Source organism: Amblyraja radiata, chromosome 7 (genome assembly GCF_010909765.2).
Source record: "Amblyraja radiata isolate CabotCenter1 chromosome 7, sAmbRad1.1.pri, whole genome shotgun sequence".
NCBI classification, from domain to species: Eukaryota; Metazoa; Chordata; class Chondrichthyes; order Rajiformes; family Rajidae; genus Amblyraja; species Amblyraja radiata.
The window spans coordinates 51038147-51053843 of NC_045962.1; the positions used below are offsets into that span (position 1 = coordinate 51038147).

Here is a 15697-nt window from a genome sequence, read left to right on the forward strand (position 1 = left end):
CACATTCAATCAGCACACTTTACAACAGGCTAACAAATATACTCCTTCTATGCACTCTATCAACATGCAAAGGAACATACTGCTTCAACAGGCTGATATATCCCTCCAACACACAGGTCAACATTTGCATTCAATCTACTAGATAATGTATACATTCAATCAACTGTCAATGGTCACAGTGGCGCAGCGGTAGAGCTGCTGCCTTACAGAGAATGCAACGCTGGAGACCCGGGTTCGATCCTGACTATGGGTGCTGTCTGTATGGAGTTTGTATGTTCTCCCCGTGACCTGCCTGGGTTTTCTCTGAGATCGTCGGTTTTCTCCCACACTCCAAAGACGTACAGGTTTGTAGGTTAATTGGCTTGGTAAATGTAAAAATTGTCCCTAGTGGGTGTAGGAGAGTGTTAATGTGCAGGGATTGCTGGTCGGCGCAGACCTGGTGTGTCGAAGGGCATATTTCTACGCTGTATCTCCAAACTGGTCAGTGCATGCACTCATTCAATAGCCTACTGCATGTATTTTTGACAGGCAAATATACACATTTGCTTGAAAAGCCACACATGCACTCCTTTAACCGGCCTGTTTATAGTTTTGATAGACTGTGAAACATACGTGGCTTGTCGTTGGAGAGTGTTTTTTGCCCAGTTAATGGACAGCTGGAGCTTGTTTAATGAAGGAATCCATGAGTTGGCCTGGCATCATCTCTGTGGACGCAATGAAAGTATTGGCCTGTAGAAGGACTGTGAGTGTGGGTCTGTTGACAGAGTTTACTGATAGAGCACCAACACAACTCCCACCCTCATTCGCAGGCCAATACTTACACTCCATATTACTTACTCCAATACATGCTCCATCCACATGCCTACACCTTCACTCTGCCAATGCTCATCTTCAACACACACACTTCAATAACTGAACAACACATGTAGTCCTTCAACAAGTTGACACATCCATTCTATTAACTGGCCTACACTCATTCTCCATCGACAAATGAAATGAATACAGATGAGCCTTGCAAACTTTAGTGTCTGTACCTGTCTTTACCCAGACTTGCATAGTGACCATACACAATGAGGGCACCAACTGTGAAGTACATAGCAAGAGAATTTTTACACAAGTTACTGTGAGCATAACTGCAGGATTTGCTCCTATCCATAATAATGTGTCTCAGTATCATGGCCTTTATATGTTCAGTAAATAGAGATTTAAATGTAAGCACTTATTTTTGCTTGGTTTTCTAAGGTGTACGTGTATCTAAACATCAATTACTGCACATAGTTATAGTAAAGTGGTCAAAAGGAACCATTAGCTTCTATCTGGTAATGTCTGCCTTATGTGCACCTCAGGATTAAAGGGAAGCATTCACTCCCAGTCTGGTGTTCGACATCCTGGTATCTCAGTATTTCACTATCTATGAGCTGTGCAACAAGGCTACAATTAAGAATCAGGGGTTATATTAATCCCTGAGCAAACCCAGTCATAATCTTTGAAAAGTACAGTAATGAGGAAGGAGAATGTAAATCTCACAGATGTTAATGGTGGTTGTTCTTTTTGTTCTTTTCTTTTTTTGTTCTTTTTTTCTTAATAGCTTGATTGGAGTAGTTTTATTTGAATTGTCTGTTTAGTTTATTTTATTGAATTTTGCATTTGTTAATGGTGAAGAATGGGGGTAGGGCTTGACAAGCATAGGCTTCTTCCTATCCCTTTTCGAACGAGTCTAATGTGTATTATGTTGAAATTGGCTTTTGATTTTTTAATTTATATATATACATATATGTTATGTATATGTGTATGTGTGTATATGTGTATATGTATGTATGTATATATGTACATGTATATGTATGTATATATGTACATGTATATGTATGTATGTGTGTATGTATTTATGTATATATATATGTATATATATAATTTTCCTTTTATTTATTCATTTTCATCTTTTCTTTTTCTTCTTTTTTTTTTTTTTTTAATCGTTCGAAATAAAAGATATCAAAAAAATAAAATAATTGACCCAGGCATATACCCCTGCATGGACTAGCTGTTTTGCGACAAGGATACAATAAATGTATGTAGTGTTTCTTCAATCAATCCAGAAATAGTAAAGACCTGGAACATTGTGGAGGTATTACAAGAAGAGATTCATAGTTGATCTGTAGGACATCCTACCTCTCCATCCTTATCTTCCTCAATGGGCCATACTTCTGCCTCAGTCTCTGATGAGATGGGTGGAAGCTGCAACCGCCCAATCTTAGAGTCAACAGGTTCCAATGGTTGTCTTGAGCCACACTGATTGCTGGGTCTGCTTTTCCCTGCGGCAAGAGGGGAGATTATTGCAAATGGGAGAGGAGATATCAGCTCTCCATAGATGCGGGAGCACAGAATATTACAGATGTGAGAGGAGAAATGATTGAAAAGGACAGTTTATTGCAATTATGAAAGGACAGGTCTTTGCAGATGTGACAGGTCAGCAATGAACAGTAAAACCCACACAAAACCCACAGGGATCCAGGATCAACTTGAAGCTGGTCTAACCTGCACACTGCTTTCTATCTAGTAACTTCAGAATTACTGTCATTTAAATGATGGGATGTAATGCCAAAACAAGATAATGGTGAACAAATCCAGGAGAGCGGAGTACTCTGGACAACATTCACCCATTCCACACTGTGCGCCTCTTTCCTGTCTGCTCCTCTATATGTTCCCCCTTGCAGTATATATGATGCACAGTGTCTTTATGACTTGAGCGTACCTTGTGGTGTGACTTTGAAATCACTGTCATACCAGCCATTACTGCTACGACTGGCTTCAATGAGGATGTCTTGTTAGAGTTCTGCTCCTATCGTTTGACAAATTACATAGGACTAAAGAGCCCACAGTTACTGTTGCTGCTTGGAATAGCAAGAAAGCCAACAAGCATTAAGTTAGCTGAGAAGAGTGTTTCGTGGGTTGAGCAGTGAGAATGACACTACAACGGGTTTTGTGAATGCAAAAGAAGGGAAGGTTGCAATTCAGTATAGTGTAAGGTCTTCTCATAGAGTCATCCCACCCCACCACAATAAGTCTGAAGAAGAGTCCTGACCTGACCTGACCTATATTTAAGAGGGAGTTAGATGTGGCCCTTGTGGCTAAAGGGATCAGGGGGGTATGGAGAGAAGGCAGGTACAGGATACTGAGTTGGATGATCAGCCATGATCATATTGAATGGCGATGCAGGCTCGAAGGGCCAAATGGCCTACTCCTGCACCTATTTTCTATGTTTCTATGTTTCTATGAAACATTATCTATCCAAGTTCTCCAAATGTGCTGCCTGACCTGCTGAGTTACTGCAGCACTTTGTGTACCCCCAATCAGTTACTTTCTTCTAACATTCTCCTCTGCCTGGCACAATTTGTCCTCACACTCAACAACTTCTCTTTTGACTCCTATCACTATCTTCACATTAAATGTGTAGAAATGGGCACTCGCATGTGTCCCAGCTATGTCTGCCTTTTTGATGGTTGTATCAAAGTCCTTGTTCTAAACATTCACTGGCACCATTCTCAACTCTTTCTCCGTTTTACAGCGAGGATTACATCGGGGCTGCCTCCTGCAACCGTGCAGAACTCCATAAATTCATTAACTTTACCACTGACTCATTCTGCCCTCAATTCACTTGAACTATCTCTGACACTTTATTGATCTCTCTGTCTCCATCACAGGAAATCGGACACCAGGGAAATGGGGACAAGGATATTGTATGCCATCAATTGAACAAGATGATACAGCGAGTACATTTAAGACAATTGTATTGATTGAGAAGCAATGATAAGTAAATTGATACGTGCATGCATCTTCAGTCTGCCGAACTTGTATTAAAAATACCTAAACCACTTGGCTTTGAAGCAAAGCAAAATAGGTGTGGTGTACCAATGCAGGAGGACTCGTCAAGCTGTGTGGAGCGATGAACTGTTCGATTGCCACTGGGTCCAACTATCTTTCACAGTTAAGATGCCAGGAACTTCCATGAGTGATCATGGGCATATTTTAAAAAGTGGACCCAAATACAAGGCATTACTTAGATACTATAGAAGTTGACAAACCTTTTTAACAGGTGATAAGTTTAACTTTAATATTTGGTATTTAGGTTAAAGTGTAATACAACATATTTTACACATGGTTATCAAGACAATTATTTTTAAGGTAACAGTTAGAGTTCAGGACGGAACATCAGATATGTATGATCTGTTTGGAACTTAATATACAGAGTGGTAAGACTTTTGTTAATTACTAGACCAAGTGGGACCCGTTGGGTCCCATCCCCCAACGCGGGGGGTGGGGGGTGCGGGGTGGGTGGTGACGCGTGGCGTCACAGGGGAGGGCTGGTCCCCAAATGCAAAATTGCACCACTCACCGATAGGGTAGGGAGGGAGAGGGTAGAGAGGGATGGAGGCAGAGAGGGAGTGGGGGTAGAACACTAATGCAATTATCAAGAAAGCTCATCAGCACCTCTACTTCCTGAGAAGATTACAGAGAGTCGGTTTGTCAAGGAGGGCTCTCTCTAACTTCTACAGGTGCACAGTAGAGAGCATGCTGACCGGTTGCATCGTGGCATGGTTCGGCAACCTGAGCGCCCTGGAGAGGAAAAGACTACAAAAAGTAGTAAGCACTGCCCAGTCCATCATTGGCTCTGACCTTCCTTCCATCGAGGGGATTTATCGCAGTCGCTGCCCAAAAAAGGCTGGCAATATCATCAAAGACCCACACCATCCTGGCCACACACTCATCTCCCTGCTACCTGAAGACTGCAACAACCAGGTTCAGGAATAGCTACTTCCCCACAGCCATCAGGCTATTAAACATGGCTCGGACAAAACTCTGATTATTAATAATCAAATATCTGTTATTTGCACTTTATCAGTTTATTTATTCATGTGTGTATATATTTATATTACGGTATATGGACACACTGATCTGTTTTGTAGTAAATGCCTACTATGTTATGTGTGCTGAAGCAAAGCAAGAATTTCATTGTCCTATCAGTGACACATGACAATAAACTCACTTGACTTGACTTGAGGTCCTAATACTCACCACTCCCTAGAGAGGGAGGGGTGGTAAAGAGGGAGGAGGGTTAGAGAGAGAGGAGGGTAGAGAGGGAGGTGGGTAGAGAGGGAGGGGGTAGAGAGGGAGGGGGTAGAGTGGAAGGGTGCCACAGTCACACTCTCCTCCATGTAGTTCAGTGGCTCCCACCCTAAGTATTCTTAGCTTCTCGGCCCTGTCCCCTTCAATGAATAGATCCCCAGGGCTGTAACAATTTCCAGGACACAAAACCTTTTTAATGACACTTACCACACAAGCCTCTTCTCAACCCAGTCATTGATCCCCCATAATAAGTCACGTTGGATTTCTGACTGAAGAGTTGTGAGGAATCAATGACTGGCTGACCCAGCATGCTGCACCTTCCATGATCCTTCCCTTCAGCATCCAGACGTTTAATCAGATAACTATTCTGTGGCTATGGGAGAAGAAATCAGTGTGAGGATCAATGGTATTCATGGAAAAATACTAAACTGCAATGGGAGCAGACAAAGGGAACGTACTGGATTGTCAGGATAATGGGGAATGATTAGGATCTAGTAGGAAGGGAATACAAAGCAGACCACAATTGGAAAGAATCATATTTCTCATATTCTTTGCCTGGTTTTGACTTCCTATTTCTCCTTTAAGAGCTATAGAGTCATACAGCATGGAAACTGGCACTTCAGCCCATCGAGTTTACGGCAATCATCAAGCACCCATGTACACCATTCCTATTTTACTTTCAACACATTCCCATTAATTCCCTACAAAGTCTACCATTCACCTGGGTGCAGGGGCAATTTACAGCAGCCAATTGATCTACCAACCTGTACAGAGAGAAGTGAGGAAACTGGAGCACCTCAGGGAAGCCCACACAGACACACACAATGGAAGCCCTCACAGTACACCAGACTGATTCCTGGGATGTCAGGACTTTCATATGAAGAAAGACTGGATAGACTCGGCTTGTACTCGCTAGAATTTAGAAGATTGAGGGGGGATCTTATTGAAACTTACAACATTCTTAAGGGGTTGGACAGGCTAGATGCAGGAAGATTGTTCCCGATGTTGGGGAAGTCCAGAACAAGGGGTCACAGTTTAAGGATAAGGGGGAAATCTTTTAGGAGCAAGATGAGAAAAACATTTTTCACACAGAGTGGTGAATCTTTGGAATTATCTGCCACAGAAGGTAGTTGAGGCCAGTTCATTGGCTATATTTAAGAGGGAGTTAGATGTGGCCCATGTGGCAAAAGGGATCAGGGGGTATGGAGAGAAGGCAGGTACAGGATACTGAGTTGGATGTTCAGCCATGATCATATTGAATGGCGGTGCAGGCTCGAAGGGCTGAATGGCCTACTCCTGCACCTATTTTCTATGTTTCTATGTTACTGGGAGAATGTGTAAAGTCTATACTTATCACAGGCTTACTGGAGAGGTGAGATAGCAGCTGAACTAGCTGTGCCACCGTGCAACCCAACTCTGCTGTTAGGTAATAATCTGTCACTAGGATTAAAAATATCCCGTGGACAGTGTTCAAGGAACACAGCTGGGGTGAAAACATGAAGGGACAGAGTATTGAATGGAGAGAGTAGAGAGGAAACAAGAATTTCATGCATGATCATCAGATGCGTACAAAAGGCTGCCAAAAATAGCAAAAGATATCAGGTGTATAAATGTGGAAGCAGCGAGGTATGAGGGACAATAAAGTGGTGCAAAATGGTTGTAAAGTTCAACAGAGGAAATGTCTGGAAAATATATTTTATCAGATATCAGATATCTTTATACCTGTTCAGTTTCTTCTTTATCCAATTCCTCGCCACTGGGTGGCAAAGCGATCAGAAGATAAACATCAGAATGATGAAGTGCTACACCCTCTGCTTCATTCTCCCTCTTTAAACGCCTCTCAATTTTTTCTGACCTGCTGCTATCAGGCTGCAATGCTCCCTCAACATGGGAGATTGGACAAGATTCACCTTCATGAGGAGAAAAAGCACTTTGTTTTATTTAAAAGTTGGCGTTCTTTCTTAATTTCCAGCAGATTCCAAAAGTAGTGCAAGACATTCGCTGGAATGATATATCACATGTACAGTTGAATTTTGGGCATTGTGATTCAAGGTACAGACTAGCTCTTGTTGGAAGAGGGGGTTTCATTACCTGCATCAAGACCACCCTCTTCCCCATTCTCGTTCTCCTCCTCATCCAAACCTGACCAGTTCTGGTAGCGGAGAGAAAATGGAAGGCAGGGAAGGACCAGATATGGTCTGGGCACCTCAGAAAGGTCACATTTTGTCTGGTGGAAAAGAAATGGGTTGAAGGAAATTCCTCTGAGTAAACTCAGGTCACGGATACAACCTGTGGGGATAAAATAAATGTCTATTTTAGTTAGAATTGTAAATCAGAAAATAGCAAGTCACGTTCAGTCCATATGATTCAGTGAGGTGTCACTTCATTACACATACCTCACCCAGCTCCACACCATGTCACACAGGGAACTGCAACCCATCCAATTCTCCACACTTAAACAAAGGTCCACTGTACTCAATCCAACTCCCCTTTACACAACATATCCCATTCAAGACACAGCCTTAGACAGACACACCAAGTTAACACTGTAACATGGGACATGATATCCCATCCAAACGCTCACCTTTAGTCACTCTACCCCTCCAAATTCCCCACCATTATATGCACAGGGACACTGTAACACATCCAATTCCCACACTGAAAGATACATTGTGCTTCCAGCTCTGTTCAGCTCCCCCCAGCTGCTGTTTGTTGCAGCTCAAAGGGCTGAGGATGTGCTGGGGAGAGGAGGCACATGGAAATGTCCCGTTCCCACCAGGTTGAAGATGCTGCAGTCCTGCTGCACTGAGCAGATCCTTCTCCATCCATCCCACCAGTCTCCCAAATGCTTGTTCATATGTATGGGACGTCCGTAAGTCAGGCATTTGTCACCCAGGGAGCAAAAGTACTCATTTAACCCAAAGTAACACCATTGTGCACAGAGGAAAAGTATTTAGTCGAATTCCCAATCATCTCGCACAGAGACACTGTACCCCATCCAAATCTCTTCCACTAGACATATATACAGACACTGTATTCCAATCAATTCTGCAGCTGAAAATACAGAGACACAATATCCCATCACACTCCCCAGCATTACATAGAAAAATCAAGAATCCCCAAATATCTTCCACAATTATATAGACACTGTGTTCCAACCATTTCTCAATCCTTAAGCAGTGACAATGGACCTCGACCAAATTTCCACTATTATCAACACAGGCATTGTGTCTCATCCATCATTTCACACAGAGGCACTGTATCTCATCCTTAACTCAACCTCACACATCTGTTATTCTTCTATTGTTATCCAGTTGTTATCTGTTTTATCAGCTTCTCGTGCCAATGGAGAATTGCACTCTCTATTTATTGCTGCATTGAATGGTAGACAAGTGTAACTGGCCCCCATGAACTTTAACTGGAACGCAATATTCATACATTTTTGCCCCTGCAGTGGAAGTTGGCAATAAGGATAAAGGGACTGTTAGCATTCTTCCGCAGCAGAAACAACAATGGTTCATCAGATGGATCAGGTTTTGCACTCTATATTGTTAGGTTACACACCAACAAAATGCCCAACCTACAGGTCACGAAACATGCTCTCAGCAACATCTAAAATCTGAACTGAATTGAAAGGAAGGAAATTCTCATAAGGAGGAGATTTACCCAACTGTGGAATGGATTAGAAACCTTCTCTTGGGGTTTACTGCCGAGTCTTTGGTCCATTACATGGAATGGTTGATCTCCTTTGCTGGTGCTCTGATTCCACCTGCACAGAGTGAATCAGACTCACCTGAGCCTTGCAGCCGGTGCAGGAGGCTAGGGTCACAGGACTCCGTCAGGCAGGTGAGGTACCTCTTCGCTGAGTAACCAGGATGGATCTTACGGTTCCCTGGGTGATTCTTGTGCCCAACAAGAAAGTGTAGATACGGTTCGGCATGGTTTGGACTTGAACCATCCTGGGCGGGGGGAAATAAAACAAGTCAACATTAATTCCTGTAGACAAACCATTCACAGAGATTACAGTTGAGGTTTTGTTGACAGTGATCACTGTGTGTTCAATCAAGAATCAAGATTCAAGAGAATTTATTGTCATGTGTCCCAGACAATGAAATTCTTTCTATTGCTTCAGCACAACAGAATATAGTAGGCATAAATAAATACAGAACAGATCAGTGTGACCATATACCATTGAATATATATATACACACATAAATAAGCAGATAAAGTGCAATGGGCTATTAATGTTCAGAGTTTTGTTTGAGTTGAGTTTAATAGCCTGATGGCTGTGGGGAAGTAGCTATTCCTGAACCTGGATGTTGCAGATTTCAGGCTCCTGTACCTTCTACCTGAAGGCAGCGGGGAGATGAGTGTGTGGCCAGGATGGTGTGGGACTTTGATGATACTGCCAGCCTTTTTGAGGCAGCGACTGCACTAGATCCCCTCGATGGTAGGGAGGTCAGAGCCAATGATGAACTGGGCAGTGTTTACAACTTTTTGCAGTCTTTTCCGCTCCTGTGCGCTTAAGTTGCCGAACCATGCCACAATGCAACTGGTCAGCCTGCTTTCTATGTGCACCTGTAGAAGTTAGATAGAGTCCCCCTTGACATACCAACTCTCCGTAATCTTCTCAGGAAGTAGAGGCACTGATGTGCTTTCTTTATAATTGCATCAGTGTTCTCGGACCAAGAGAGATCTTCAGAGATATGCACGCCCAGAAATTTGAAGCTCTTGCCCTCTCCACCATCGACAAGTTGATATAAACGGGACTGTGGGTCCCCATCCTACCCCTTCCAAAGTCCACAATCAGTTCCTTGGTTTTGCTGGTGTTGAGAGCCAGGTTATTGTGCTGGCACAATTTGGTCAAATGGTCGATCTCACTTCTAGACTCTGACTCGTCCCCATCAGTGATACGTCCCACAACAATGGTGTCGTCAGCGAACTTGATGATGGAGTTCGCACTATGACCGACTACGCAGTCATGAGTATAGAGTGAGTACAGCAGGGTGCTGAGCACACAGCCTTAAGGTGCTCCCGTGCTGATTGTTATCGAGGCTGACACATATCCACCAATACGGAATTTCCACCAATCATTGGGGAAGATTGGGGAGGGAAGCAATTGGTAGTAAGGTATTCCGTTATGTCATTTTGTTTCTGAATCCACTGTCATCAACTCACATTTCATACCTTCGTAGCTTGCTTTGTTTAGACATAGGATCATGGTTTGACATTTAAATGCTTTTCAATCTTAAATGAAACTATATCCTATTATGATAATTCTTTCCTTAACATTTCTTAAACACCAGATAATTAATGATTCCAATTCACAATTAGATCTAAAATACCCTATTTCTTAGTTGGTCCCTCACATGATCATTTGGAAAACCATCTTGTTTACACTCCACAAATTTGTCCTCAACACTTCCCACTCATTCGGTTGGCGTGGTCTTTACATAGATTAAGGTCCCTCGTGATTACTGCAATACCTGTATTACATAGGAATCTAATTATCCGATTTATACCATGCTATTTACCAGTATTCAGTATGGACCTACAGACAGTCACTAATTTCACTAATTCATACTTTGACTTAAACTGTTTCTGCTTATTTAATTTTACTTAAATAAGATCTTTTCTCTAGTTCTTTTATGTTAGGCTTTATTATCAGGGTAACACCTATGTGTTCTGAAGGTATCCTGGAATATATTCTGAAGAATGTATTCCCTTTGTGCATACAAGGTTGCAAAGTAACCAAGGTTGAGAATAATGTAGAAACAAGGAACTGCAGGTGCAGGTTTACGAAATAACATACAATTGCTGGAGTCATTCATTACGTAATGCAGCGTGTCTTGAGATCGTGGATAGGTGTTGATTCGGGTTGTGACTTTTCTTCAAACTGATTGTCTGAACTATCGTCTGAAGAAGGGTCTCGACCCAAAACGTTGCCTATTTCCTTCCCTCCATAGATGCTGCCTCACCCGCTGAGTTTCTCCAGCATTTTTGTGTACCTTCAATTTTCCAGCCTGCTCCTTTCCTTCAGTTCCGTCTTAAACATTGGAATATATTATTCTCATTTCCATTCTGACACTAACCTTTCTGTCCTGGGCCTCCTCCATTGCCAGAGTGAGGCCACACGCAAATTGGGAGAACAACACCATCCGTCTATCAATGCACCCCCCCCCCCCCCCCCTCCCCCCTCCCCCTTCACCTATATCCACCTATCACTTGCTAGGCTTTGTCTTGCGGTCTGTCTTCGAACAGTCACAAAAGTCACAACCCGAATCATCACCTGTCCACGGTCTCAAGACACGCTGCATGACCCAATGAATGACTCCAGCAATTGTATGTTATTTCGTAAACCTGCACCTGCAGTTCCTTGTTTCTACATTATTCTCAACCTTGGTTACTTTGCAACCTTGTATGCACAAAGGGAATTGGATCATTCTTATTTATTTCTAATTGTGCTTTAAATTCCTTCATGATGTTACCAATAGTGCATGCATTCAAATGAAGAGCCATTTTTCCCTACTACGAGTCTAATAGTGGATGTGCATTATTTTAGTATGTTCTGGCCCTTCCTGGCTGACTGTCATTGTCATTAGCCATTTTGCTGCTCTGCACTTTTGTTTGTCCTTTCTCTTAATCTTTCTACATTTTCCTCTTACCTGAACCGTCCCAATATTTAGTTTATCTATAACCCTGTTTTTTTCAATTTAGTTCACTCTATCCTATACACACACCACTTCAACCTTTCATCCAATCTTATTCTTGTTATGACAAAGACTCACTTTTGCAGGTATATGGCAGTTATTTTTAAGAATATTTCAATGGATATTTTTAAGGCAGAGATAGATTCTTGATTAGTACAGGTGTCAGGGGTTATGCGGAAAAGGGAGGAGAATGGGGTTAGGAGGGAGAGATAGATCAGCCATGATTGAATGGTGGTAGACTTGATGGGCCGAATGTCCTAATTCTACTCTTCTCACTTATGACCTTATAATGCACTTGTCTTTCAACTAGTTGGATTCCTTACTTACACTTCTTCTGAAAGCTTGACGATACCCCATCTCAGATAGATTCCAGACTGTTAGAAGAATAGCCAAATCATTCAAAAAAATGAATTTGCACATTAACATTTATGAATATGACAATCAAATCAAGTAGCCAATGTTTTAATTACAAAGAGACTCCAGAAAGGAAACATTAAACGCAACTTTATTGATAGGACCAGGTATTAAATTTCAGATTGACAATGTTTCGCCATCATTTTATATTTTAATATCAGATTTATAGCATCACCAGTTTACTGTTTTATTTATTTTATTTTGTCCCACTTTCCTAGTACCAGTGTCATAGATGATGCCTCACCTAACCTATTGTTTATGAAGGAACTGCAGATGCTGGAAAATCGAAGGTACACAAAAATGCTGGAAAAACTCAGCGGCTGCAGCAGCATCTATGGAGCGAAGGAAATAGGCAACGTTTCGGTCTGAAGAAGGGTTTTGGCCCGAAACATTGGCTATTTCCTTCGCTCCATAGATGCTGCTGCACTCGCTGAGTTTCTCCAGCATTTTTGTGTACCCTCACCTAACCTAGATCTGTCCGATCAACTACCTAATATCCAGATCTGATTGATCTGATTCCTAGCCTGTCTATTGTTTGTCTGTACCTCTGGCTGACCTGTCTGACCACTGTTCAATCCATTGTCCAGCAGCCTGGACCCTGTCTGTCCCGCTGCTTGACGCTCAGCAATGGACAGTTGGCTGCCTAGCACATCTAAATGCCCTGAACCTGCCACTATTTGTGGTGCCTGTAATTGTTCGATCTGCTGTATAATGCATGATTGTCTAGTTTCTCAAGCAATGGCTGAACCGGTGCCTAATTTATGTAGAGAAGGCCGATTCGGTTAATTGTCCCTCTGAATAAAGGTGATCTCATTTCCACTGATACTTTCACACCCACCTCTCGCTGTCCATATGCAAGAACAGCCCTGGTCAGGTCACTCAGGGTGCTGAGTCGAAGCTTGGTTGCTCGCCTCCACTTCACTCCATGCTGGCGCTGCCATGCTTGCAAGGCCAAATTCTCAGAGTAGATGACCAAGGCTCCTCTTCGTGTGCTGAAGGTTTTGGAAACTATTGAGTTGTAATCATGCTGGAAATATTTTGAATTATTCAGCTCGAGGGAGATACTGTCAGTATTACTCCAAGATCTCCAGTTAAAATAATCCTAGAACAGCAGGTAAACAAGTTAAAATAATGGAATGCAATCTCAGGACAACAGAGTGTTCATCTGGGCCTGATACACTGATTAGAGATTGGAAGTATTCAAACGCTGTTGACCAATTAATTCATACAAGAATCCATCAGTATGTGATTAGGCACAAATGAAGCCTTGCAGCCTATCGTCCCTGTGCTGCCTCTTTGCTCTTCCTTGCACTTTCCCTGCAACCTGGGAATATTTTATTCTTCAAGCAGTGAATCAGTAACTTGTTAGATTATTAATGTTTACTTTCAGGGCTCCTTCAGGCCTTGCATTCCAGATCATACAGCGTGCCTTTTCAAAAATATTCTTCACCCACTCTGGTTCTTTTGTGCATCCTAAATCTGTATTTACCTGCAAGTGGAAATACTTTCTCTCCATCGAGTCTGTAAAACTCCTCTCACTATCACACATCCCTTGCTTGCTTATGTGATCCTGACATACCATGTGGCTCAGAATCAGACCCTAGTTGTCATCTCTGGAGAGCCAGCCTGACCCTCAACTCCTCTTCATCCTGCCTGGCCCTTCCTTCCTGACATAATTCTACCAGCTCACTCCTACGCATCTCTGTCTGGTCCCATTCTTAGAGGGCTAACAATTCTATCATTGTTCCTATTCCTGGGTAGGGGTCATCATTCCTGAGAAAGGATTTGCTCTTTTTTGTTATTAAATGTGATTGATCGGAAAGTAACAAGTGGATCCCAGATAATGAACTGGATCGCCACCTTGACACAAGTATCAAGACCTAATTAAGTACCTAGGTTAAGGAGAGGCCATTGGATGATAGTTTCACCAGAGGCCCATCTCAGACCACACCTTTCAAGGTCAGTGGTTGAGGGGAGAGGCACAGACGCATTATTAGGGTTCCTCATACAACCCCTGTTATACAACAATGCAAATCTGTCCCTTCCTCATCTCTGCCCCTAGGAGCTATGGGAAGGTGTGCTTTAACTTTCTGGCTGGCATCCAGTCTCCTGCCCATTCTCACTGACCTCATAGGAGAAGTGTGCAAGTGGCCCACAGATACCTATCCAATATGACAGCCACTCATTTGTCCTCACCTGCGCTTCAAAATAAACGTCCAGACGCTCGTGGTCCTTGTTCACAGGTTCTCCATAGCCTCGGCTCAGTAGGGACAAATTCCACATCCTGTTCCCACTGCCTGACCTTCCTCACTTCCCTCCAGATGGGAAGATTTTTACTCTGCGAATTGCCTTAGAAAGAGCAGAATTGTCGGAATCCTTCTGAAATAAAATCCCAGTTGATCCTGAGATTTTGTGGCACGGAATGCCATCAGATTCTTAATTTCAGTATAACTGAATCCTCTGGGATTCCAAACCCTGGCATTTTCTAAATCCAGGCGGAACAAACCCCAGAGGATCCTGAATTCTGAATCGTAGAAAATCTTAAATAATGGTGGAACTGGGGTCCGACTTCCCAGAGCACATCAAATCCCGGCACCAGGTCCGAACCTGGGCCTGGTTGCTGTAGCTGTCCCGACTGACAACCTGCTGTCTTTCACTCTCTCTCTCTCTCTCTCTCTTTGTGTTAGTCTGTTGCCTTGGAAGCAGAAAGCCATAGCTGCCAGGGAACAAACAACACACCGATGCGTTCAAGGCCAGCCGCACATTCTTTTCTATGCCAACCTTAGAAAATTAAATCCGATTCCAAATGGATTTGTTCACATCCTCCCTGCCCTCTATTATAATCTTTCAAAGAAAGAGTCCCTGTAGTCGGGATCATGATTTGTCTCATGAGCTTGGCTTTTGACTTTTACTTCAGTAAACATTGTAAGTAGAGGCATGGACCAGACCACCCCCCCCACCCCCCCGAACGCCCCCAAACAGCTCGCTGGTGACATCACTGAGAATGGGCAACACTCTGCGCAAAACTGCAAGTAACTGGAGAGAGGTGTGGATGCAGCCCAGTCCATCACACAAGCCAGTTTCCCCCCCACCCCCACCCCACCCCCATTGATTCCATCTGTACTTCCTGCTGCGTCAGGAAATCAACTAATATAATCAAGAACCACTCAATCACCCGGTCATTCCACTTTCTCCCCTCTTTCAGCAGGCAGAAGATACAAAGGCTTGAAAGCAAGTACCACCAGTTTCAAGAACAGCTTATTCCCTACTGTTATCAGACTCTTGACCAGATTTCTCACAACCTAACAAAGTATTCCTAATCTTCCAATCTACTTCTTTGCGGCTCTTGCATATTTTTATCTGCAATAGACAATAGACAATAGGTGCAGGAGTAGGCCATTTGACCCTTCGAGCCAGCACCGCCATTCAATGGCTGATCATCCCCAATCAGT

The 15697-nt window shown here is 43.0% G+C and overlaps 1 protein-coding gene across 2 annotated transcripts in view; it reads right to left on the reverse strand.

Annotated features, from left to right (window-relative positions):
* The window catches only part of kiaa2012 (KIAA2012 ortholog), a 47542-nt gene extending 32589 nt beyond the window's left edge, over nucleotides 1–14953 (reverse strand). For both annotated transcript variants that reach the window (XM_033024446.1, XM_033024445.1), the window contains exons 1-7: nucleotides 14442–14953; nucleotides 13084–13347; nucleotides 8915–9080; nucleotides 7213–7410; nucleotides 6844–7031; nucleotides 5329–5494; nucleotides 2167–2309 (exon numbers count right to left, since the gene is read on the reverse strand). In XM_033024446.1, coding sequence (XP_032880337.1) covers nucleotides 2167–2309; nucleotides 5329–5494; nucleotides 6844–7031; nucleotides 7213–7410; nucleotides 8915–9080; nucleotides 13084–13347; nucleotides 14442–14528 — 1212 coding nt within the window. In that variant the 5' untranslated portion in view covers nucleotides 14529–14953. The remainder of the gene's footprint in view (nucleotides 1–2166; nucleotides 2310–5328; nucleotides 5495–6843; nucleotides 7032–7212; nucleotides 7411–8914; nucleotides 9081–13083; nucleotides 13348–14441) is intronic.
* Nucleotides 14954–15697: the final 744 nt, after the last annotated feature.